This window comes from Cottoperca gobio, chromosome 5 (genome assembly GCF_900634415.1).
Source record: "Cottoperca gobio chromosome 5, fCotGob3.1, whole genome shotgun sequence".
Taxonomy (NCBI): Eukaryota; Metazoa; Chordata; class Actinopteri; order Perciformes; family Bovichtidae; genus Cottoperca; species Cottoperca gobio.
Window position 1 is genome coordinate 18,388,174 of NC_041359.1, and position 26,792 is coordinate 18,414,965.

Below are 26,792 nucleotides of genomic sequence, written 5' to 3' on the forward strand. Positions count from 1 at the left end.
CTCCTCTTTTCTGCCTCTCCTGCCTCTGGTTTGCCTCATTGGTTCTGCTGTCCTCCCTGCTGCTTCATTAGGAAATGATGAGATCACTGCTACAACTTGTGGCATTACATGTCCCTAAAGAAATCCCAGTGATGTAAGAATATGACAAATTCCTGTCTGTGTTTCCTCCCCCCGGTAATAAGCAAGCCACATACATGGGACTCAAAGTTCAAAAGATATGGCCCACTAGATAAGTAGTCTATCAAACTTCACAACAAACTTTATACTATGCCTGAAAAAAAGGAGCTGTGAGGAGAACAATGCTGTTCCACTCCCTACCTGCTCATTATCCAAAATGACATCATTATTTAGACCTCAGTGGCGATAAGTATAAAGGAAGGACAAACAAATAACAAGTGTTTCCAAGCAACATGTCAGATAATCTCTGAACTGAAACCCATAAAGTAAAATATGTCAAAAAGCTGGTGCAGACGTAGAGTGCAAACCCGTGCTGTTGAAAGTCTATGCTCCCCCAATTGTCACCAAACATTTTACAATAACAATTAAATATAATTAACAAACTTCAAGCGGAGATGCACCATTATGCTTTGTTTGTGGAGTCTGAAACAGAATTTTTTTTTTTAAACCTGACTGCTTAGTTTATAAATTCATATTTTTACATTAAATGAATTATGACACCACAAACATGAATGTGTTGGTCTTGTATTATCATGTATTGCAATCTATTCCAGTAACAAATTCAACTGTTTTCTTAAAATACATTCATTTCTTTATCGGCCAAAAACAGTCATGACATGTTTGTTCATACTTGTTTAAGCAAACACAGGAATTATCAAGTGAAAACATATCAGCATCACACACACACACACACACACACACACACACACACACACACACACACACACACACACACACACACACACACACACACACACACACACACACACACACACACACACACACACACACACACACACACGAGGTCAATTAAAAAAAGTTGTTCCCTCGATGCTTTCACTCAGTCAGTAACTGTCAATCAGCAGCTCTCGTTAGAACGTTTGTTGTGCAACAGAATCTTTTTTCCAGTCCAGTTCACCAATATCCAGTCTAATTTAAGTGTGTTTCTTTCTGTATTGGGGCAAGAGCTGAGTCCTTATGAACTGAATGAGCCGAGTCTCTGTGAGAAGTATCGCCACAAACACACCAAGCAGACACGTTGCTCCTACACCGATATGTACCAGCCTTAGCGACCAGCCGCCGTCACAGCAGAACACACCCTGCAGCCAGAGAATAAAGAATGTTAGGGCCACGGATTTGCACAATATTTAATACAGATTAGGGATGGGACGATATGAACATTTCATGTCACGATTATCCTGGTCAGAATAATTGCGATTCACAACATTATCCTGAAAATTATCAAAATATGCTTAAAAGCGTTGAACAGTTGGAATCCCTTCACCTTACTTTTGTTAAGAAACAACACATCACAGATAGGACACACACATTTTGAGTGAAATACATCATAAGGTCCCCCTGCATAAATAATTCTTTTTTTTCTGTTCTTTCTTACATGATAATACTTTATTTTTTATTTCTTAAATCAGGCCTTATTATTTACTTTTCTACTATGATAGTGAGCTAGACAGCTTTTTCAAGTCACTTGTGAGGATATTCACGATTATCCTGATAATGGAAATTCAACACAATCAAATTATTGTGAGTGTTTTTATCACGATCGGCGATAAAATCCTATATCATCCCATAACTATTACTGATTATAGAGAATACATACAACTGTAATGGAATGGTCGATATTTAAAGCTCAAACCAGAGTGGAGAATAAAAAGACCCGATGCTCTTGTACCTCAGACAGCGCTGTGACAACGCCACTGACAGCAAGTGCCAGTAGTAGGAACGGGGAGGGCAACAGGCCTCGCAGAGGTTTCCATTGACTGGACTGGAAGTATTGGTGTATGTAAAGCAGGCTGTGTAAGATGCGGAGGCCCATGTTAAGGCAGTTTGCTAGTATGAAGCCAACACTGCCAGACCACCAGGTCAGCATGTAGGACAGGAACAGGAAAGACACAGAGAGAGCCAGCATCACCAAGTTATACCTGAAGACAAAACACAAACGCAGAGTTAACTGACAGGTAACATGAGGTGTAATATTATTATTAATAATAATAATAATATTGTTTTATTTATATAGCACTTTTCAAGCTTTCCAGGTTAAAATATTTACAGAATTTAAGAATCATAAACCCATGTAAGCCCCTCCTGTATGACATACATGCAATATTCAACCAGCACTGAGCCCGAACATAAACAGGTGGAGGTGCAAGTGCAAATAAAATAACTTAATATATGAACAAATAAGATGAAAATAGGTGATATCATATAAGACAGATAGAACACCAATAAAATAACAAACTTTTGTACAATAAATCAAAATATATCGAAAAGTGTATATATGAAATGATATTTTTACATTTATATTTCTACATTACTTACTTGTCAACTTCTTCTTGGCTCATAGCAGCAAATACAAAGCACTCTGTTACACCATTTACAGCGAGCAGCAGAACATAGCAGCTGTAGCATCGCAGCAAAGTGGGCCCTTTAACAAAAAACAAACAAACAGAGAGCAGTGGCTAAGACCAAGAATCATGGCAGAATATGTTACAAACATCCAGTACAACCAGTGGGTCGTGGCTCTGTTACCTGCCCCACTGCTAAGTAGAGAGCCGCCATAAATGTCCAGAGCCAAGTGAGAATAGGCGTAGCCAAACACTGAGATGATCAGACCAACCACCAGCACCAGTTTCAGCAGACACTCCAGGACCTCTGCTGCAATAGCAATGTCTTCCTGTAAACAAAACCCACAACATGAAGTTAAACCAGCGATTCCTTTCAAGCCATCAACAAAGACTTATTTCTGTTTATATCCAAGACCCATACCCTTTTCTGACTTTTGACATCACGTCCTCGCTGCAGCACTTTGGCAAAGAAGATGTAGAAGCTTTCCTCGATAGGCAAGAAGATGAAGCGAGCCACCATGGAGCCCAGATTATTGACAATATCATAAACTCCCTGGTCTCCAAAGCTGAGGACGTTCAAGAAGGTCATGACGTAGCGCTCACCCTCCGTCAGGATCTGCTTCAGAAAGGACTGCTTGAAGAAGCTCCATGTGAGCCGTGCCAGAGTCCAATCAACCAGCGGCTATAAACAGAGCAATACATGAGGATCATTAGTCCTGTATGGTAACAGTTCATCTTGTAACTGGTCAGTTTGATTTTGTGAAGATAGATTATGAAAATAAATAAATATATTGTACTTAATTGCCCTTATTGCCCTATTACCTCTCCATCAGCTCTACAGGGCAAGAGATCTCCAACACAGTGCAGAGGAAAACCCTTCTCGGCTGCCTCTTTAGAGCCCAAGAAACGAATGAAGTAAACAGCGTAGCACAGCACCACGGATCCTGTGTACACCAACTAAGAAAAGGCCATAGCTTATAATCATTACATATAGAGGAGTTAATTACAGAAATAATGGAGAGGACTTCATTTCTTACATGAGCAGCAGAGAAGATGTAAAGGCCCCATTCACGTGCAAACACCACCAGCACCACGGTTATACTGCACTTAGCAATCATTGCTAAGCTCTCAGCGACCACCTTCAGTCTGACAAACATGTGAGCTTGAGCTAGGACCCAGAGGGGCTCAGCCAGGAGCTCCTGTACTCCTGACAAAGCAAACAACACCACTGCAGGGCCGTAGTACGGGATAGTCTGGGGGTCTGGGACCTCTAGGAGCCACAGCCACACACAAACAAGCAGGGCTGCCCATAACACACCCAGAGGCAACCTGAGAGGTAAGAAATAAAAGTATAAGACACACAGGCAAACGTCCAAGATGAATAAAATAATAATAATTTCAGACAATCATTCATATTCAACAAGTCAAAAATCTTTCCATCTGCCTAATAGTGTGGTACATGAAGAACATATGAATATAAAAATATAAAATGTAGGGGAGGACTCTGAATAAGTCTTTTGGGCTTCTTTCCTCTCCTGCACTGTAAATACTGTTCTTTATTGTTATGTTATGTTTATTGTTGTTGTGAAAATAAAATAAAATAAATACACTAGATTAAATGCACTGTACTCATTAAGTAAAATCCCTCAACTCACGTCAGCCATAGAAGGTTGATTATTTGTCTCCAGCTGTGGTTCGTCCCCGATACCCCACTCAGACAGGCTCTCCGGAAAGCTTCTCTGGATAAAAATACTAATGTGGAGTACAGTAGTGTAAGCCTACACACACACACACACACACACACACACACACACACACACACACACACACACACACACACACACACATTACAGCAGCTGGTGCAGTAAAATGTGCTGGCATTGTGCTCTTTCTCATCTTGACCAGCAGCAGTCATCACCCTTACCTGACGTTGACCACACCAATCAGCTCTTTGGAAACAAACCGCAGTGTGAATGCATTCAGCAAGAAAGTGAAGACACGAAACATCACCTGAGATAAAATAAATAAATAAACAGTATTAGTCGACTGAACTTTTAAAACACAAGGCTGGTATATCCACAATGTGTGTGTGCATGTACCTGTAGCAACACATTATACGATGCTAGAGTTGACGCATTCTTCAGTACATCCTGAGAACTCATATTGGACTTCCTCTGACTCGCTTTAAATATTGGTCAAGCCTGAATTTGACAACTTTTCCGGTGCTTTCTACGAAGACAAATCATTATAGAGTCATAGTGTAAAAACTGTCAGGGGTGGCTGCCTGAAAATTGATAACAATAGGGCCTTATTCCTAATGAACAAGTGTTGCACAATTTGTAGAACAGCAGCAGAGGCTAGAAGCAGTATAGTAATAGTAACACTTCCGTACACATTGTACGGAACACGCTACGCGGTGACGTCAAAGAGCGTTACGTCCAACGCGTTGTCGCTAGAGGGCGTAACATCCTTCTATTAATCTATGGGAGGTCACAGAAGTCTGACAGGAAGAGAGAAATTACCCTGATTCTGGGGGGAAATAAATAATGTGCAGTGTTGGCTGCTAAATATGTATCTTCCTAACAAACAGTAGTACATAAACATATGGACATTTAGAAATGTAATGGTAGTTACCATATTCTACTTACCACCACCATCTAATGTTTTTAATGTTGTTATTTATAGATTCATGGCTGTCATGTAGTATGTCTCTTTATTTATTTATTTTTTATAGAATATTAGATATCTTGTATTATCCCTACTAACTATTAGAGAAATTCTACAGTCACAATATTAATTATGCTGAGGAAAAAAAACATTTATATATTATTTTGTCACACAGATCTCAAAATCTATATGAACAAGCTGATGTAAAGTATTACACCAGCTTTTCAGTTTTGTAAAGCCTTCCTTTCTTTTGTTGTATATTTTTTAATTATGTATGTTATTTATTTTACAAAACCAATGTAACTATTCCGACAACCCGTCTCTAATTGCATTTCTTATGTCCTGAAAATGTCACTTTCCACCACCTTTGCATCACTTTAACAGCAATTTGATGAATTAAGTTTATGTCCCAGAGGAGGTAACAGATTATATACTACCCAAGCAGCAATTGCAAAACTGTGTTCTGCAGGTATATGTGGGTTTATATTTATAGGTTTATTAATCTTGAGAACCAGCCTATGATAAGTTGTCTAAGGATATAAATGTTTCGTTCTTTTTGTTTATCTATGGAAAGTAAGAAAAGTTATTTCCAACATTGTTCCAAGATGTTCAAATTCAAGAGACAAAAAATGATATATATACACACAATAAAAACCTTAAAAACACAAATATATTAGTATGAATTATACCAAAATGAAGATCCATTTAGAAATACTAAAATAGAATAAGCCTTCATTAGTTACCCGTCACCCTGTTCTAACTAAACCCTCTTGTTTTTGAGAATGTAATCTTTCATCGTATGAGGACATGACAACTTTCTTTTTTAAATAGCACACCAGACTTGGGACTTGATGTTTTTTTTAATCAGATGTAAAAGATGGAGACAGTAAAAAAAAGTACATCCTTAGTGAACCAATATACATATACAGTGTCTATTTACAGCATTTCAGTGACTCCCCACTCCTGTTTGAAGTCAACTTGACCTTCTGCACACGACTGCATCCCCAGTACACAGACGGGACTTTTCAATTCAGCTGAGACCAGCCGTTACTATTAAAATGTGTTCTTTACATGGCACTGGAGAGTCAACAACCACAAGTTCTTCTTTGTCAGCAAGACATGATTAATCCAGTCGAAGGCAAAGATAGATAACGATCATTATTAATCTATATTTATAGATGGACAGGGTTTTGTTGGTCTGACATGCAGTCAACTCATTCCCACAAAAAAATCTACAACAGTATAATTTATTCCTATAGGTTTCTATCTCTCCATCCCCAGTTAGGTTGAATGGATTGTTACAAAAAGGGACAAAAAAATGGCTGTAGATGGTAGCGGTGACGTCAAGTGCAATGTAAGGATTTAATTAAATCTTCCCTTATATTATTACTCATACAGGCCTTCACAACCTAGCCAAATAATAAGCATGCACACAAACACAATAACGTCAATATGTACAGTACAAGGGCCCGTTTCTACATTTCTACACGTACCCAAGGAGAATAGTTTGTGCTTAAAATAAGGTCACAGAAATACTGATTGTGAAACAGCTGATTAATTTGTAGGTTTAACAATGTGACAGAATAAGGGAATTAGCCCTTAGGCAGAAGAGATTTTATCCAGGTCTGACTCATCACAATGTCACTTTTCTAAAAGGTGCTCCATTTCAGGGTTGATGAATGAAAAACCAGCGAAGGCCGCCTGATCCATGGAGTCTATGAAGTTCTTATCGCTGTAGGAGAGACGAGGCTTCTCACTGAGGAACTCCCGATCAAAGTTGCTGCAATCATTCGGTGCTTTCTGTAATTGGTAACAAATATATCTCAGCAAAATCACAAAACAGGGGCAAATATGACAGATTATAGACATATGTAAACGCAGCACTTTACTCCTCTATGACGTGTATGTGGGGCTTACCACTTTGGGTTTAAAGGGGGGTTCAATCTCTCTCCTCTCCAAGGCCTGCCAGTTGATGGTCTTGAAGAATGGGTGTAAACGGATATTACCTACGATTCCTAACCTGCGAGTGGGGTCTCTCTCAAACAACTGCAGAGAAACAAAGTCAATAAAGGTAAGTAAGGACATGTGCACCATTACATCTCAAAAACAGCTTTTTCAGGATATATAAATTAACATTATTTATTTGGAATTGAAGCAGCAGCAACATTTATTTTTGCCACCTAAAAAACTTAATATCAGTTTAAGTGTATGCTATATTTAGAAGATTTTTACAGATTTATCCTGCTGTGAGACAGCCCTCTACGACGGGGGACTAAAACCATTATCTACAGTATCCTCTCGTCAAAGCCACCAGAGTCCTTTGACAAAAACGCTAATTTTACATTGCAGAACACGGGACACCGCTGCCTCGGTCGTTAGTTTGTTAGTGTTATTGTGTGACTTTGGTGAATCCAAACTATCCAAAGTCACACATTAACACAAACTAACTAACCGATAAAGGCAGCGGAGTCCCGTGTTCTGGGATGTAAAATGACAGTTTATTTCTTAATGGAGCCGGGTGGCTTGGGCAACAACATAGATGAAAAAAACTGCTTCTGTTCCTCGTTGGAAAGGAATTTCTCACAGCACAGTAAGTGGTGAACATTTTTCAAATCTAGCAGACAGTTAAACTAATATTTTTTTTTTTTGGTCGCCCTTTCTTTTAGTTGTCTAATAAATGTTTTGTTAACGGCCCCGTCCACAGCAGTACATTGCTACGCCTCTGTGCCAGTGCTGCTGTCTGTTTCTCCAAAATCGGGGCATGTGCTGATCGCCATCAACTGTGGGTAATACACTGACTATAGGTTACTTATACAACCCCACTTCAAAACATCCAAACTATCTCTTTAAATGTAAACCATTAAATAATCAAACATGGAAATCCCAGATTGGATGTATATTGTATAAAAGGTTGTTGTACAGACCCTCTCAAGCAGGTCCTTGACCTCCTTGTTGATCCAGCGAGGATAGTGGGGAGTATCCATGCGGATGGACTCAAACAGCTCATCCTCATCATCTCCATGGAAAGGCGACTGACCAATCAGCATTTCATACAGCAACACCCCAAATGACCACCAGTCAACAGAGAATGAGTATTTCTGTCCCAGCAGGATCTGAGTTGAAACAAAGTATTATAAATCAGAATTATTCTAGACAGACACATGTTTGTATGCAGAATAAAGAAAGCAAATCAGTTGCATATTTGAATATTTCAGTGTGAAACAATATACCTCTGGGGCGATGTAGTCAGGAGTGCCGCAGAAGGTTGTAGCACGATTCTCTCCAAACACGTTCTCCTTGCACATGCCGAAGTCGGCGATCTTTATGTGTCCCTCATGATCCAGCATCACATTGTCTAATTTAAGATCTCTGGAAACAAAGCAATCACAGCAGGATTGGAAATAAACACAAGTGATTTTGAAGATGATAATAGATTGTGAGTTTGCAATCATAAGGTTTGATCTGACGATTTTGTATTAATCAGAATTAAGTTGCATGTTTTAAACGGTAACTTTTAGAGGATTAAATATTGTGATATGAAAACAGTTCTGCAAACGAGAATGTGAAATCTTGAATGCCTTAAAACACCACACATGCCAAAAAGAGCCTTAATACTCACGGCTTATAAAATGTTTTTAAGAAACATACCAGTGGTTTTGTAGGTCTTATGAATTAATTATAAGTTGCATTTACTTACATGTTTTCATATGGATAACCATTTTTTCAAAGCATACCTTAAAATCTATTTTTTTATTTTATTTCCAGGCAGCCATTAGGTTCAGCTCATTATGCCATGATTTAAAAAATCTAAATGTTGCAGACATCTGAAACATACCTGAGATCCAAGGTATGCAATTGCAAGCAGTGACACTATTGCTGTGAGCTTTTTATTGCAATAAATGAACAAATTCAGTTTCCTAAACAGTCCCTGTTCCCAACTGCATTACCACACAATGATTAAGAAAGAAAAAGAAATGTGTCAAAACGTGTGGGATTACCTAACCAGGAAAGTTTTGAGTGTCCTCAAGTTATATTTCACATTTCACTTTTTCTATATTCTAGTAAAACATTAAAGATGACCAGTGTATGTACTTTAAATCCAGATGTTTTACATAGTTTTGCTCTGACCTGTAGATGATCCCTTTGGTATGTAAGAACTGAAGACCACAAATGATCTCAGCAGAGTAGAACCTGGGAAGACAAACACGGCAAAGAGAGACAGATATCAACTACTCATCTCTGGTGGAAAGCTACAGGTCCGCGCTGTAGCGGTCTCACTAGTGAGTTGGCAGCTGAACGCTGGTGTCACTGTACAGCTGAATTATTGAGGAGGACATTTGTATGGAGTAGCAGACCGGTGAATAACGCTCTCATAATGTGAAACCTGAGAGCCAAGGTGAGACGAAAGATTAGCCTATCTCTGACCTGCTTCTCTTGTCATCTGTGTCAGGTGAAACGATTGAGTCCCAAGAAGCGATAGAGTAGACTCTGCTCTTACCCAATAACTGGTCGTTTACTGTACATTTTAATTTAACTTTTATCTATTTATCATCTCTCACTTAAAACCCTTACAAGTACAGCTGTTTTAGAACAAGTTAGAAGGTGTGAAACATGTACGTAGGCCTGTCATGATAACTACTTTTGTTGGACGACATGTTGATAAACAATATAATTATCATTTTAAGACTATTTTATGCCACTGATGTAAAGATAATATAATAGCATAATAAGGAAAGTGCACCCTTTCAGAGAGCAATGAACTTTGAATGGGTGAACTTCTAAATTCAGACATTGGAATTGGAGTGTGAAGAAATATCCTAAATACATAAAACAGAAATAAAATAAAACCACACAACCAAAACAATATATACAATGGACTCTCAGACTATTTTAACAAAAATTGCATTAAAAGAATATAAAACATTTGGCACAGAGGAGAGTTATTCATTCTTTGACAGTGTCATGATCTTGGTTTTCTGTTTCCTGTTTTAGTTTGAAGTTTCACTCCCTCTTCTTGTTTTACTTCCTGTCCTTGTGTTTTTTGTTTTTTTATTTTGCAAGCTTTCTTAATATAAAGCTCTCTTTTGGTTAAAATCATCGTCTGTTTCTCTGCACTTGGGTCCTCTCCTACACCACACCGTAACAGACAGGCAATATACTTCATATAATATATTACATAGAATAACATATAAGTAACAACAACAACACTCTCATTCGGCTTAAACCCAAAATGTTCCCACACAGAAATAAAAATGATCATATATTACATGATAAGTCGATAATATAATTATCGTGACAGGCTTTACATGCACGTCTAAATCGCTCTACCGACTGAGCACTACAGACACAAAAGAGAATTTAAAATGAAGTCTAGATATGTGTAGTATGTGTAAGTAAGGAACATTGAGACTAGACTCTCTACAGCACTGGGTTAACAGGTTAGCAGTAGTCACTGGGAGAACAGGCCCTTTGTGCTGATAAAGAGGTAATCTGAAACTACAGTTCAGTTGATACCTAAGGACAAATACAGAAAAACCAAATCCAGGAGATACTTTTCATTCCCCTGTGACAACTTGTGAAGCAACACACAAGCTTATTATTGTGCGATAATGAAACAGCCCACTCTCTTTTTCTCACTCACTGAGGGTGAATTATCCGTCCAGGCTGAATACAGTCACTGAGTGAGGAGGATTTTAGTGGATGCCAACACAAGATCAGGTGTCTGTGTTCGCTAAGCAGAGAATTACTCCTGTCATCTCACACAGCCACAAGTTTAACTACAGGGAAGTGTAATCACTGACCACTTTTTAACGCTCGTTAAAAACAACACGGTGACACTATTTCACTGGGGAAAATATTTCACAAAAAGAAGGTGATTAGATCTAACAGCACTTACAAATAAATGTTTCACTTTCATCTCTAGCGGTGGCGCAGGTGCCACCAAGCTTTCGACTTCACAACAGTCTTTTTACAAGTGTGCCATTGTTTTTTTCTGGAGGGATTCCCACAGACTGATGAGTAGAGAGGTGGGTGGTAGTAACTGATACCTCCCCATACAAACATTACACAGGCACTAAGAGCTTCTTAGTCCTTACAAGGCCAGTCTGCTAGTGAGCAGCAGCTTATAGACACCAGATCTAGTCCACCACGGTTCAGTATATCATGTCAACAAAAAGAAACTATAATGGGCAAGACAAGGAGAGTGACATGGGGAGAGTAAACATAAGCTCTTCTTTACAACAGCTCACTGATTCTGTATTTATGGAACACTGCACAGCTGGAGGGACTCCAGAGCACTGAGGAATGATGGCAGGTAGTGTTTACGTAGTGTGTCTGTGAGGTGTTATGTCTGTGTGACAGTTGTGACTCACATGGCTCTGTAGAGTTCAAAGCGCCCTTTCTCCTGAATGTGAAACATCAGGTCTCCTCCGTTCAGATACTCCATCACAAAGAACAGATGCTCCTGTTGACAAGTTTCACTTTGGGTATTGAGGATACAAATCCAATCAATGATGTAGAATAAAAGAAAAAAAAGTAAGAAACTAATGAGATGGAAGTGGACTACCTTGGTATGGAAGGTGGAGTAAAGGTGTGTGAGGAAGGGGTTTTCCCAGGCTAAAGCCAAGACCCTCTTCTCTACCATAGTGCACTCCACATCGTCATCCATCAGCACTACATCTTTCTTCAGAGCCTTCACTGCAAAGTACTCTCCACGACCTTTCAGCTCTGCCAGGAGAACCTGTGAGGCGATGAGAAGGAGAAGAGATACGTTCATTTCTTCCCGTCTACTTAAGAGCATGACGTTTGAAATGTCAAGTTATGTGTTAATACTTTTAAACACCTTGTCCAGAGATCATACTTTTATCTTTTGATTTATGCCATTATTTCTATATGAGGCCTATATGTGCCAGTGTATAGGACAGTTGACTGGAGTGTTGTTGATTCACTCATGGTTATCCTCTGACTCTTGGATTATGGTTTTTGAAAACAGCAGTCTCACAGTTAACTTCTTTGTACCTTGCCAAAGCTGCCTTTTCCCAAGACCTTGTGGAAGACAAAGTTGTCCACGTTGATCCGGGTCAAATGGGTAATACGAGACAGGGGTCGTGGGTTGGAGTCGTCCCACAATCTGCCATAGGGAGATCCATCTAATGGACAAACAATTACCAATCAGCACACATAAAAATGAATTAAATATAAATTAAATATAAAGAGAGATGCACCGATTGGCTGATATTCGCCTTGTTGACTGCAATCAGCCTTCCAACAACTGTGATGATATTAGTCGATGGCAGTGGCAGATGTTTATCTGTTGTGTCGCATCAGTTTCGCGCCGGCTAAATGTTGTTTTAATAATTTGCGGTTGGATTCGAATAAGCTGGCATACCCAGCTGCTGATTTGGAGAAGAAGTCACAGGCTGGACACGACTGCCATGATGTAAGATCACCAACAGGGGCCGCCAGCATTTGTAGTTTGTTTACAAATACAAATGAAAGAAAATGTCAGCATGTGGGAGTATTACACGTCCAGGAGATCAGAGACATGCAGTTTGTAAGATGTGTCTTTCCAGAAATCTGTTTTCCAGCACTATGTGCTCCATGCTGTTCAGATCTGCGCCTCACATCTTGGAAGAGAAGAGAAATAGCTGCACCAATGCAGAGATGCTCACAGCATCTTTAGTAGTTAGTATAGTTATAGCTAGTTGTATAGCAGGCTAAAAAGGCTTTTGAAGCAGTAATGAGTAATGATTTTAAAACAGTTTAGTTATTTATTTAATAATGAAAATGTATTTGTTTTCCTGGAACAGAAGGGGGATAAATAAAATATAATTATCTTAAACATTGAACACTTTTGAGTATTATTCAAGTATTATTATCAATACAAAGCCTACTGCTCGAATGAATGTATGCAAGTGCACATACAGAACACTCACTGACCAGTGATATCCAGTCCAGCAAGCTTGTTAACTTCATCGTAGACTCCAATATCAGAGATATCAGGCAGATCCGAACGACGGGTAGACGATTTCTGATGGAATAGAGAAAGAAAAAGAAAAAGAAAAAATAAGCATGGAACAACCACACAAATATTTTCCTAGCAATGGTTACTCATCTAGCTGTGGTATATCCAATGTGAACACATTGAACAATGTGGGTTTGCTCTGACTGTCTCCCAAACTACATACAATTAGAGGTCTGTAAAAAGAGAACAAGAGAACTGAGGGATCCACATTGAGCCAGTCCTTAAACACACCAGGACAGGAAGCTCAGGTTCTCCTCGAGGTCAGATGTCACACTCAGATTAGTTTACTAGAATGATCAAGTTGGTAATGATTAATGTTAGAAGCAGGACTAAAATGGGGTCACGGTTACAGCTAGGAGAGGGGTTAAGCTAAGAACATGGTTAGAGTCATTGAACATCGGGATATTTATCTGTTTCATTACAAACCTTTCTACGTGTGCCTCTGAGACCTGTCCCACTGCCTTATCTCGCTTGTGTTCTACATATTCATTCAACACAAAGCTGCATGCAACATAAAAAGCGATAATGTTAATACTTCAATAGTTTACATGATCTGTTAGCAGATCATATAATGCACACATGTAGATGTTTTTTTGGTTTTTCATTTATCATCACTTTATCAATAAGAAGATAAAGCTATTGTGATTTTGTTGTTTTGTAACAAGTTAGTAAAACTCTTGGACCTGGACAACATCCAAATGAAGTTTTACCAAGCTCACTTTAGAAAATGTATTAAGTTCTTATCTACAATTGAGTTTATCATCTATTAATCAAGTTACATTAAAGTTCTTTAACCCCATCTCAATGTACTAATAGCGCAGTAAGAGATAATGTAATTAGATATCCACAAAGTTTGAAAGAGCCATGGTATGAGTTAATTAGGTTATATGGTATTTGAGTCAGACTTGTCCTTGAAATTCTTTAGACGTTACTTTGACGTGACGCTTGATTGGACCATGCATTGGATGACTTGTCACAGTCTCCATGAACTCACCTGGCTGACTTGTGTCAGTGCTTCAGCTAGTAGTTTCTGGTTGATACCACAAAGGTTGGCCACTTTACCCTGACACTTGTGATGGACATTCATAGCACAATCTACAAACGGAACAAAAAAAAAGGTTGTTTTAGAAGTAAACTTACACTCCACAACAATTAATCAATCATGTCGGCGTTGTACCTTCACATTTGAGGCCTTGTTTGACAAGACCCCACAGCAGACTTCCACAGTGATCGCAGAAGGTGGGACTCATGTAGTTGTTGGTCTTGAAACGATGCGGCATGTCAATTTTAAAGCGCTCCTTCTGGAACTGCGGGGACAAACTGGATTTGTCATCTTCATGAATGACCCGTGGCAAAGAATTTCCAATCAGTTGCCTGCGATACCTCAAAGGCCTGCGCACCTGCCTCATTTTTTCCTTTTCTGTTTGCTTTGTCGTCCTCTCTGAGCTTACACTGTCAGAAGTGACCACACTGCTGGATATAAAGTTCCTTGCTTGTTCCCAGGTCTACCTCGACACTAATTTTGAGTGCCTCTCTAAAACCACACCCCATGTGAGTGCTTGATTATATCCATGCAACCATTATCTAGGTCAGTTGGTCTTTGACCTTCTTTATCCAAAAATATTGACGATCATTGAAAAGGGTCTTATTGGATGTGGACCCTGACTGCTATCATTGCTATGGTGTGTGAACTGTTATGGTAGGATACTTTACTACAACAACAACAACAACAAAAACAGAGTGAGAAAAGCCCACACTAAACTAAATAAATGTGTGACACGGAGAACGCTCACAGTACATGGTGTAATGCACAAAGATGGGATACGTACCACAGTATCCCGACTGTTGGCAGCAGTACCGGTACATCTGCCGATTATTTTGTCTATGCATTTCTTGTGGATGGCTGCATTGCATTCTGATTTTTTTTTAAAAACAAGATAAAAGAGATTTGTATACTTTGATCCAGTTTCTGAGCATATAATGTACACTGGCCACGCAAAGAAGGCCGGGAAGTATGTCTTTTTTTCATCAGAGGAGTTCTTAAATGAATGTACACTTACGTTTGCATTTATAGCCTTGCTTGTTGAGTCCCCTGTGGGAGGCAAAGGGACACAAATGGGTCAGTCTGTATCATTCTTAGATCATGTGAATGTGAATGGTTTGTTGATTATTCACTTAGTTAGTGATAATGAACAGCTGCAGTAAACCCATGCTGATTTGTGTATCAGGGTTTACTTTCCCCCCAGATTTCCTCTCCAGAGACCAAGATGGGCTCCAAAGCACATCTGTAGCCATTAAACGATGACAAACATTGTAATTGTAATTTACAACTTAAAGGGTGAGTTGACCTTATTGGTTTTATCAATAACATCATTAGCAACCCGTTTGTCTAAAGAGTCTGAGAGACTCAGAGTATTAAATACTTCCAAATATCAGGAAGTTCCTAAATACCATGTTTTAAATCTCACATATCTCTCATATCTGCTCTGTGGTTTATGAGTTCCCCTTTAGCTGCCTTGAAGAGCTTTGTTTATAAGAGTCAGACTAACCAGACAAATTCTCTGCACACAGAGCAGAAAGTGGGCTGTCTGAAGAACGTGGCGATGAACTCGTGGTTCTTTATGAAGTGGATCTTAGCCTGCTTGATGGCCCCTCGTCTACGGTTCAGGGTAGGAGCGTCCTCCTCCTCCTTGGCAGCGTGCTTACTCTCTTCAACATACACAGAGAAACACAGATCAGCCCTCCCACAATACTGCAATGAAAAAACAATGGTCATTTGTCACAAATGGATAGCCTTAATGATAACCAATAGGGACCCAAAGGAATTGCTCACATGAAAGCCTGTGAATGATAAGATTAAGTTAGCAAGGAAAATCACGGACAAGTGGCTGGACAGTCCGTGTCGGTGGGGGGGTTAAAACATCAAAAGGAAGGATAACTACAGACTGGCTGGGTGTAGAGCTACAGATACAGTTTTATCAGTATGCTATTTGTGTATTCTCCTACTCTATTTCTCAATTCTTCTGACTGATGGGGTTTGTTTGTGTTTTTGTCTGTGCTCTGTTTGAAGTGGGTGGGTCTAAGTTATAAAAAATATGATGTGCCATATGTCTGTGCACAAATCAAAATTTAGCAACACTTGAATTAGAATATGATGACAGGCCCCCTCCTTAGGGTCTGGGAGCAATTTTGGAAGGGATTTGGCCCACAACGGGCCAGCTTCCTCCTATAAGGGTTTGGGGGTAAGTAACAAAAGCTGGACAGTCTGTTCAGAATGTCATCGCTTCATCATGTAGTCATTTGTGTGAAATTATCATAACTAGTGTATGAATTCTTGAGTTATGGCCAAAAACATGTTTTGTGAGGTCACAGTGATCTTGACCTTTCACCACCAAATTCTTATCAGTTCATCCTTCAGTCCAAGTGATAATGCCTCCAGCCACAGCCGTCATCGGTGCAGAAGCATAAAAACCCCCACAATATTGACAATGTGGTAGTAACGGCGCAAAGTTGAAATTCATACCAATAATTATGGCCACAATAATAATACTGTTGACCCAGCCAGCAGACCTGTTCTGGAGCTTCTTAAAGGTTCCTCCAATCCGGCATCCCTGCCAGTGGCCGGAGAACTCTCCCTAACTTTATTATCACACCAATATCAAATCAACACATTACCCAACAACTAACAACTAACACCAACTTGTTCTCTGGTTTCCTGACAAAACCTTTATTAACTGTCCGGTATTCATTGTTCTGTTTTCATTGTGTAGTCCTGTTAGTGTTTCTGTCTTTTGCACTCCAATAAAAAGAATCTGATGACATTTGATGAATTCTTTAAGGTTAAAATGTTGATAAATAATAATTAAGGTTTTTTTGAGAGTTGCTTTTTAGCCAAATATATTCAATGTTATAGAAGAATACATTTCAAATTACAGAGGCTTTGGTGACGACATGGAAAATGTTAAACTAGAGAAAACAAACCAACCAGACAGCTACAGAACAAAGTCCACAAGCAGAGAACAGATGAAAATAGAAAATGTTTCCACTTTATTTCCTTTACCTGAATCCGCTCCCTCCAGAAAATACTGCACTGCCATCATCACTTTCCCAGAAGGATGAAGATCCACCTGAACACAGAACACACAGTTAGGACACACAGACACTTGGACAGACTTAGAGATTGCTCTACGGGGACAGAGGACAATCTGTAATGTCCTACCCAGAACTCAGCGCGCCCGTTAGCTTTCTTGCAGCGCTCAGCTAGGACAGACACTCCAACAGTGACCTCAGCCAGCGGCTCCTCTGCCGTCTTCATCAGCAGTACCTCCAGCACACGACCCTCATAGATGTGGGCATCAAAACTGGCCTTCCAAGCCGGGTACATGGTGGGTTTCCGCTGAACCAGGGTCTTACCTCGTTCTAGGAAAATGGACACAGAGAGGAAAAAAAGGAAATATCTTGTTGGTTTCAAGCACAGGAAATATGAAGGAAGTGGTGTCTTTTTTTAATAATTAACTTCTGTAAAAGACAGGGTGCTATAGGCTATTGAAGAGTTTCTCACCAGTTGTTAGGGCCTCCTTCATCTTGATTGCACAGAAAGGCGCGTCTGCCAGAGGAGGCAGGACACCCAAGTCGTACGAGTTGAAGGCGATCCTCAAGAAAGGAGCCATGGTGACGAGTACCAAGGTCACCTGCTTTCAGAGATGGACAAACACAGCGTAACCCTGGTGACATTTATCTATAATTACATTAGTTACACACACAGATAGTTCATTGTCATCATTCTGCATACACACACACACTCTTGCATATTCTGCAGCAATACTGCTGGCTCAAGTGTTACAGGTATCTGTATATACATTGTTAGACCAAACAATATCATATAGTGGTCCTTTAATTGACATCTGAGAAATACATTTAAAACATATTCCTGACAGGCACCAGCACCCACACACAAACACAGTAGATGGCTGTGTCAGCATTGGACAGAGCTTCTTCTGTTTAAGTAATTTCAAGTTCCTTTTATTTATAAAGCAAAATATCACACACAAGCAGAAATCTCAGGGTCTGAAAAGAGAAGTCAATTCAGAAGTGCCTTAAACCTGCATTCTTTCAAATGCCCAGCAGGGGACGACTTCACTGGTTGCAAAAAGGAGTCCGGTTATATAGAAGTCTATGAGAAAAAGACCGTACTTCTCAGGTGATTTATTACCTCAGTAAACATTTTCCTGATGAGTTTATGGTCTCAATTGCTAGTTTCAAGTCTTCTTCAATACAGCATGATTTAGTAAATGATGGTCCCATTTAGAGTAAAATAGAAGCGTATGCTTTAGGGCGTGGCTACATAGATAGATGGATAGACAGAGATAGATAGACAGAGATAGATAGATAGATAGATAGATAGATAGATAGATAGATAGATAGATAGATAGATAGATAGATAGATAGATAGATAGATAGATAGATAGATAGATAGATAGATAGATAGATAGATAGATAGATAGATAGATAGATAGATAGAGATAGATAGAGAGATAGATAGAGATAGATAGATGGATATATAGATAGATAGATGGATAGATAGATAGATAGATAGATAGATAGATAGATAGATAGATAGCATAGATAGATCCTAGATCGCATAGCTAGCCCTCGCTCGACTCGCTCCTCCTCGCTCGCTGCGCCTCGCCGCTCCTCCTCCTCGCTCGCGCGCTCGCGCGCTCGCTAGCGCTCGCTAGCTCGCGCGCTCGCTGCTGATCCTCATCGCGCGCTCGCTCCTCGCTCGATCGCGCGCTCGCTGTCGCTCGCTCGCTCGCTGCTCGCGCCTCGCTCGATCGCTTCGCTCGCGCGCTCGCGCCGCTCGCGCTCGCTATCTCGCGCGCTCGCTCTCGCTCGCGCCTCGCGCGCTCGCGCCTCTCTCGCTCGCTAGTCCTCGCTCGCTCGCGCGCTCGCTCGCTCTGCTCGCTCGCTCGCTCTCGCTCACTCGCTCATCGCTCGCGCGCTGCTCGCTCGCTCGCGCTCTCGCTCGCTCGCCGCTCGCTCCGCCGCTCGCGCGCTCGCTCGCGCGCTCGCTCGCTCCTCGCTCGCTCGCTCGCTCGCTCGCTCGCTCGCTCGCTGCTCGCTCGCTCGCGCGCTGCGCGCTCGCTCGCGCGCTCGCTCGCTCGCGCTCGCTCGCGCGCTCGCTCGCTCGCTCGCGCGCTCGCTCGCTCGCGCGCTCGCTCGCTCGCGCGCTCGCGCTCGCTCGCTCGCTCGCTCGCTCGCTCGCTCTCTCTCTCGCTCGCGCGCTCGCCGGCCTCGCTCGCTCGCTCGCGCGCTCCTCGCTCGCGCTCTCGACGCGCTCGCTCGCTCGCGCGCTCGCTGCGCGCTCGTCCGCGCTCTCGCGCTCGCGCGCCGCGCTCGCTCGCTCGCAGCCTCTCTTCGTCGCGCGCTAGCTGGGGGGGGGGGGGGGGCGCTCGCTCGCGCGCTCGCGCGCTCGCTAGCGCGCATCGATATCTGATAGAGAGATAGATAGAGAGAGAGATAGAGAGATAGATAGATAGATACTTTATTCATCCTGAGGGAAATTTATCACAATTTACCTTGTGATTTACAGGTCGCTGCCACAGTGTTGTCCGGTTTGAGTGCTCTCCCTGTTTTTGTCTTCAAACTTTAACCCTTTCACAGTGTGTTTTCAGTTCATGAAAGTTATCTGCAACATTTTGGTCGCATTAAAAAATATTTTCAGCCTTTGGTTGTCATAGCTCCAACTCTTGTGTCAGCTCTGGTTCCAAAAAAACAAAATGACAACGGCCAAAATGGCAAACTCGAGGCTTCAAAACTGTAGTGCATAAACGAATGGGTGGGATTGTACTGACTACATCCACTTATTTTAGGCTATATGGTCCCTAACCCTAACCCACATCACACAAAAAAGGGGCTTTACAATCTGTACAGCATACAGCCTCTGTTTTCCCCCAAAAAAACTTTAACAGGGAAAGATATGGAAGAAACCTCAGGAGGAGCAACAGAGAAGGAATCTATTTCAGAACAGACAGACATGCAAAATATGTTGTGTGTAGTGTACAGAATAGACCAACTTAAAATTGTAAACTTGTACTTTGTCATCTCACTTTGAAACATTTCTACCCACACGGAGGAGGGACACAAAACATTTTTACACCACTGTCAACAACAGTACATGTTTTTCTGTGGAGGACAAATTATTGAAGGTGTTTGTATCTGATTTCAAAGCTGGTTGTTGGAGGTTAATTCAAAAGTAAATATATATATAGCCATTTTTGGTAAAAGGACTTTTGCTAGCAAATGTAAAACTTTAAGATCAGCTTGAAACATATTTTTGGGCTCTTGTGATGGGCTTTTGTTTTATAGGAATCTGAGATAGAGACCTAATGATTAAATAATTGGAGAAAAAAACCCATTAAAGATTAAAGATGAACATTGGTTGCATCCTTGTTCATTAGATGTGAAATATATTCTGATAGTGACGTATTGATGAGACATCAATATCCCCCTTATGCTGGTCACTAGCTTTTGCATGCATGATTTGCTGGTTGCATAAGCTTACATGTGCTACAGATGGAACCATCACTTTTTCTCTAACAGCCTATGCAACACCAGTTTCTGCAAGTGCAATTGAAAAGGTGACGCCCATCAATCTCACACGTTGGCCAGGCACTTCAGTTGCACCAATGCTTTCCTCAATGTTTTGACAACACCTCTATGTATAAAATACAACCACAATGCCAATGTGCCAGCATCTTTTAAGCCTCTGCTAACTGTTTAGTTCCCTGTCACTGTGTCTTCTTGACTGTGTACTTGACTTGGTTTCAGCTGCAATAGTGGAGATGTTTTCCTGCACTATGAAGTCAGTGCGAGCCTCAACATGTCGCTAATCCAAATACAAGCATGCAGCGCACCACAGTAGGCCTCGCTGGTATTCACAATCCTGAACCCATAACCACCCACACTGAGACCAGAAAAGTAAAGACACATTAAAAAAAAACACGAGAGAAAAGTTTGCACTAAGAGGGGAGGGTGATAAATGACCATATTCACTCACTCACCCACTGCTGCTGTGAGCTGTGATGTCAGGGTTTTTTGAGTTAATCAATAGCAAGCACAGTGTGTTATTGAGGGCGGTTGTGATTGATTATCTAGCAAACTGTTCATGTACAGTTTCGATTTGTTCCATCTGTTAAATTCAGTAGTTATGTCCCATGCACCAGTATAATGTAATTTGCAGACCTCAATCGAACTTCAAAATATTCCTTTTTAAACGACCTACTTACTGATTGTTGCGAGGAACAGTACCCTTCCTGATACGAAGAAAAAAGAGAAGTAAAATACAGAAAAAAGTGGGCTTGGACAGTAAACTGCTGTCTATGTATGTAATTACCACCTCACAATGTAAGCATGTGCAATATTACTAACATGACAGACCAGTAAAACATGCATTTAGCTCACTCTCTGAATATGCACTTTTGTCTTCAGGACGCAGGTATAGTATGCCCAGGATGTGGACTAAAAGAGGCATCACATCCTTTGTCCGACGCTGTATGCAGCTGCTTAACAAGCTCTGATCATATGGGATTCATTTGTCTGAAACCTTTTTAAACTTGCACATGATGTCCTTTATCGATTTCCCAAAATATGTTATTTTTCTGATGATTTTATGATTATATTATGTATGGTTGATGTTGTTTTGATATTCTTTTGTTCTCTCTGAGCAAAACAAGTTCCCCTAGGGGCAATAAAGATTTAATTCATTCATTAAATTTGCAGCCTGCACTGTTACTGCTGGTGATGGAAAACATGTCCTCACATGTACTTCTGTGTCACAGACGCACAAACACACACGTGGTGAAATTGTAACTGTGCTATGAACATATTGCAACCACATTTGAATGCTGCAAAGACAACAATAATGTACAAAACACTGCGATAGTCACAACGTAAAGTCTGTTACAGTGATTTACACTACAACTGTGACCATGCAGCTATTTGAAGAGAATCAGCATTGACCAAGAATTAGTCAATGCATCTGATTTTGTTTTTGCAACAATTCTCTCTCTGAAGGATGTGGTTGATTGTCACTTTCAGAAGACACTTCAAGTCTCTGATGACAGTTAGAGACCAGATTATCTTTATGACACATACATGTAAATATAAAAGTTTAATTAAGATTAAGTTTAATTTGCTGTCCAGACCTGCCCACATTCCTTCTCATGCCTGGAGTGGTAACATATGCTGTGACCTGAACGTGGTTTTGATGTAACCACCATGGCAGCACAACTGTTTAATAAAAGCTAACAGCAGTTAAAGTCATGTCCCCTTTAACCAGTCATAGCAGTAAACCAAACGCTACCAGCTGGGGTTCCCCCGCAGACCCCAGAGGTATACTTTTTGTCATATCACACAGGTGCTTTATTCTATCAGGACAACTTGTCAGTCATTTTGAAGGACACAGATGCAGCAGACACAGATTTCCTCATGTGCTGTGTCCATTTCAGAAATCAGAAATCCATTATTCGTCCCGCAGCGGGGGCATTGACAGCAAAGGGACAGTGCAGATGAAAGATAAAAAATAAGTAGGCTAACATATTAAATAAGAGGCAAACACACGTGTAATAACATAAAATAAGGAAGCGTAATAAATATAAGTGAAGCCAGTAATAACAATAATGAATAGTATACACTTTCCTAAAATAATAATACAAATCTGAGCTTCAGATTGAATTAATGACATAACTAATAATGTTTTGAGAAGAAATACGTTTTGCTATGACGGTTGTTTCTTACAGTAGTGTATTGGTAGTGTGTTCAATATGTTGGTAGGATGAGGGTTAAGGTGACCCCAGCTGTATTAAGAAAGGGTCTCACATGTTGAGAGCTGTCATAGCATTAAGTGGTGTCCAGTATCGATCCGTTTGCAGAGTCCTGACACTTCAATGTTTAATAAACCACTTTTTGTTACCATAGTGAAAGTGCCATAAAAGCTGACAGGTCAGATTCCGTCGCATCGTTTCAGTTTAATTAAAACTGATGGCGACTATCCGAAAAAGTTGGTCGTGATTATTATTTCAGTCATAACAGCTCGTCCAGTTGTGTAGTGACAGTGCTTTTTAATGGCCATATACAATGCGTATACATTGCTGTGTTACGGTTACTGCTGTACGTTAACGTACGTTTTCACACTTAGCTAACGTTAGCGCCAACGGTTACAGTTGGTTTCCCCATAGATGAAAGACGAAGATGGGGTACTTTGAGCAACTTTTTTTGCAAACTCAAAACGTAAAAAAGGACCCTAACTCTTGTGAAAACCTCGATTCGAAATAATATGAAGAACAACAAAAGCTCACCTCAAACTTGGTAATGTTTCTTTAACACCGCAGCACGACGAAAGTTGTTCTTTCTCTTCCTCTCGGTTTTTCGCTCTGTGATTCCGTCGATTGAGGAAGTGTGTGGCGCGCGCTCGCACAGGCTTTCTCGGCAAACTGTGACGTTTACCTGCTACACACACACACACACACACACACACACACACACACACAAAGTGGTCCCCAGTAGTTTCAGTACATCCAGTTGCCCTATTTTGAATAGAGGTCCTGTCAGCTATTATAATGCATGTTCCCACTTGAGTTCACATCACACACAGATATGTTTCAGCCACACACATGTCATTTTTCATTTCAGTCCACCTGGCTGATTGACATGATGTTGTGTGTTCATCACTGCAGACCCGTTGATTACCTGAGCAAACGAAACTGGCCCAGAAACTAGAACTGTAGATACAGATCTGCATTGCTGGTGAATGTGCCCTAGATTATTGTAGCATAGCCTGGTATGTGGGGGAAGAGATGTTTTTTTCTCTCTTGTGTTTGTGTGGCAGGGGGTGGGGTCACGTGGCTGGTGCTGTAGGCTGCGGGGGTAGTTTTGAGGTTTGAGCTAGGTTTTGCCGGTGAGGAGGTGGCATCTTTGGCAGCCAAATAATCTTTTCTTGTTCTAAACTGACACAAGCGCTCCAAATTATCCATTTCCTTCATTTATTTCATGCTTGCACTCACCCCCTCACAAACACACCCTACACACACATCCACATATATATTTTTGAAAGATGAGTAGGCCTATGGGCAGCAATTATCATCTGATGACACTAATGACATTTTGGCACACAACACGGAAATGAGGAATGAGTCGTAATTAAATGTTTAGGTGTGGTTTAAAAGTATAATACTGTATGTGCTGCTATAGTTCAAAGTGAATGGAAAGTGAAACTGACCAGGAAATGGCTGACAAATGTCGCACAGGTGTGTCAGTGTTCCCCTCTCTCTTCTCTGAGGATCTACATAACAGGTTAATTGTGAGTCATGGCAGACACAGGATGTCTACAGTGGAGACAAAAAACTACATTGCCCCGCTGCTCATCTGACTGACAGATGCACATTCAAAGCTGGAGGATCCCTCTCCCTTCTGTTCCTTCTCACACACATCCACACATACCAACTGTCATGAACCCGTAGAAAGGCGGATGTTAATTTTAGCATACAAAACCTGATGAAGATCCACATAGAAACTCCTTATAGATGGAGTTAATCCATATGGCTGTGTGGCTCTGTTAGACAGGAGAAAGTTGTATTAATTATAGCTGAGTTTGCTATAATGCTGTGTTAATGTACGAATAGGTTATAATTTTATTGGGGTCAGTATTACCCCAACAGGTCCAAAGATAAATCTCAATCGTCAAAAGATGATTTATTGTGAATAGTACATACTTTTGCATCTTATGGGCAACTAAAATCATTTAAATTAAACAATCTGAGAAGGACAAATCACTCTTTGGTTAAAGGGGGCATATTATATATATTAAAAAAAATTCAGTGCTTGTGCACATACATTTGGGTATCTGGAGTGCCTGCCAACCCACAAACTGTGAAATAAGACAACCCAGTCTGTGTTCTGTGTCAACCAACTAAGGATTTAACAAGCCTTTCAGTTGAAGCTCCCTTTCTATGTCACATGCATATTCATTAGAATATATCTCCCCCATCTGAGTATGTCCACCCACAGCTTGAAACTACCTTTGCAAAGGTGCACCATATTCTTCTCGCAAGCCAATCAAAGCAGTTTGAAGAGTGAATATAGGCATATTCAGACAGACAGTAGGAGAAAACTGTGATGAGTTTTATAAACATGAATGCATGTAAACATGTTCCATTAGAAACCCAAAATACAAGTAGGACCCCTTTAAATTGCTTACCAATTATGTCAACAGTAAGAAAAAAGCAGACACTGCCAATGTATTTAACTGTCTATGTAAAGTATGCATTTATATAAAGAGAGTTAAATACATTTAGAGCAATTCCACAAAGAAAGAGTACATATTAAACCTCACTCACCCTGGTAGCTACTGATTTAAATATTAAAGTCTTCTCTATAAAAAACAAAAGGCAGATGAAGTGGATAGGTTATTGTTGGCAAAGCACGTTGATTAAAGCTTGGTGATTAGTTGAAGGATGAACAGGGTCAAAAAATAATCAGGCTTCAGTCCTGGCAACATGACCAAAAATGTCCCCTTGCAATGCTTTAAGGCAGGGGGGTCAAACATGCGGCCCGCGGGCCAAAACAGGCCCACCAGAGGGTCCAATCCGGACCACGGGATGAGTTTGCAAAGTGTTAAAATTAGTTGTTTTGATCATAAAGTAAAAGCCTTTGTAGATACACTGATCTGTAAGTTGTAACACACATGTGTAAATGATAAACTAATAATATTGTTGAAATTGCACAATTTTTTTCCTTGTAAAAAGATTAAGTTTGGACATTTTCAGAATGTACTTTTTTGCACAAAAACGAAGGGGAACAATTTGGAGTTGTCGTTATTTATAGGTTATTATGCTGTGATGTTACTGGTCCCGCCCACTTGAGATCAAATTGTGCTGCATGTGGCCCCTGAACTAAAATGAGTTTGACACCCCTGCTTTAAGGGCATGCCAAAAGTAATTTTCTGAATGAAATGATAAGGAAAGCTAAACAGTTAAATGGCCCATTTAATGCAAAGCGACACAATGAACTCTTTGTACTCCCTAATGGCTGTGTTGTACAGCTCTGGATTGCACGTTACGTGTTTGGCCACCATAGTGTGATGTCAGGCTGCATTTCTCCAAATCTTGAATCAGTTTCGACTTTTCGCCGCAGGCCACTGCTGTTCTTTTTCCCCACTGTCGTAGACTAAATGCACTACCCACATTCAAATGAAGGGGAGAACTGAAATTTTCACCTCAACACCTGATTTGGTGTGAATACAGCCTTAGATTTAACAGTGAATTCCTGGAGTCTGCGCTGGTAACACCCTGGCAACTGCTTCCGGCCAACAAATAGTCCGACACAACACAACTTTTCCGATTAAACAAGACAAGAAGTGACGTGTTAAATAATGAGCCTTAGAAGTTCTGGTAGGCAGCAATTGTTACCTTTGGCCAGAGCCAAGCTAGCTGTTTATCCTTATTTCTGGTCATTATGCTAAGCTACGCTAAGTAGCTGTTGCAGCTAGCTTCATATTGAACACA

The 26,792-nt window shown here is 40.6% G+C and overlaps 2 protein-coding genes across 3 annotated transcripts; both read right to left on the reverse strand.

Annotated features, from left to right (window-relative positions):
• Nucleotides 1-89: 89 nt before the first annotated feature.
• On the reverse strand, nt 90-4,959 carry rft1 (RFT1 homolog). Its single transcript, XM_029431039.1, has 10 exons — nt 4,640-4,959; nt 4,465-4,550; nt 4,196-4,318; nt 3,578-3,869; nt 3,363-3,497; nt 2,962-3,222; nt 2,725-2,869; nt 2,515-2,620; nt 1,868-2,117; nt 90-1,277 (listed from the first exon to the last, which is right to left on the reverse strand). The coding sequence occupies exons 1-10, from the start codon at nt 4,700-4,702 to the stop codon at nt 1,113-1,115; spliced, it is 1,626 nt and encodes a 541-aa protein (XP_029286899.1). The 5' UTR covers nt 4,703-4,959; the 3' UTR covers nt 90-1,112.
• A 1,089-nt stretch (nt 4,960-6,048) lies between these two features.
• Nucleotides 6,049-23,717, reverse strand: prkcda (protein kinase C, delta a). 2 transcript variants are annotated; one of them, XM_029432179.1, is made up of 18 exons: nt 23,589-23,717; nt 17,792-17,921; nt 17,450-17,649; nt 17,291-17,357; nt 15,780-15,939; nt 15,291-15,322; nt 15,060-15,145; nt 14,408-14,537; nt 14,225-14,325; nt 13,146-13,236; nt 12,225-12,355; nt 11,773-11,946; nt 11,579-11,670; nt 9,336-9,398; nt 8,438-8,576; nt 8,132-8,320; nt 7,125-7,253; nt 6,049-7,007 (listed from the first exon to the last, which is right to left on the reverse strand). In XM_029432179.1, the coding sequence occupies exons 2-18, from the start codon at nt 17,898-17,900 to the stop codon at nt 6,849-6,851; spliced, it is 2,052 nt and encodes a 683-aa protein (XP_029288039.1). In that variant the 5' UTR covers nt 17,901-17,921; nt 23,589-23,717; the 3' UTR covers nt 6,049-6,848. The 2 variants fall into 2 exon arrangements, with proteins under 2 accessions (XP_029288039.1, XP_029288038.1); XM_029432178.1 differs by having other exon boundaries at nt 6,849-7,007; nt 17,792-17,924; nt 23,589-23,668.
• Between the last annotated feature and the right edge of the window lie 3,075 nt (nt 23,718-26,792).

What these genes read in the sequence shown, in the direction of transcription:
- rft1 (XM_029431039.1), bottom strand. Translation starts at nt 4,702, where the DNA reads ATGAGTTCTCAGGATGTACTGAAGAATGCGTCAACTCTAGCATCGTAT. An exon ending in CGTATAATGTGTTGCTACAG is followed by an intron (nt 4,551 to 4,639) that starts GTACATGCACAC and finishes ATTTTATCTCAG; the next exon opens with GTGATGTTTCGTGTCTTCAC. An exon ending in ATGTCAAAAGTCAGAAAAGG is followed by an intron (nt 2,870 to 2,961) that starts GTATGGGTCTTG and finishes TTTTGTTTACAG; the next exon opens with GAAGACATTGCTATTGCAGC.
- prkcda (XM_029432179.1), bottom strand. Translation starts at nt 17,900, where the DNA reads ATGGCTCCTTTCTTGAGGATCGCCTTCAACTCGTACGACTTGGGTGTC. An exon ending in TCTGGAGGGAGCGGATTCAG is followed by an intron (nt 15,940 to 17,290) that starts GTAAAGGAAATA and finishes TGTATGTTGAAG; the next exon opens with AGAGTAAGCACGCTGCCAAG. An exon ending in TCAAGGACCTGCTTGAGAGG is followed by an intron (nt 7,254 to 8,131) that starts GTCTGTACAACA and finishes GTTTCTCTGCAG; the next exon opens with TTGTTTGAGAGAGACCCCAC.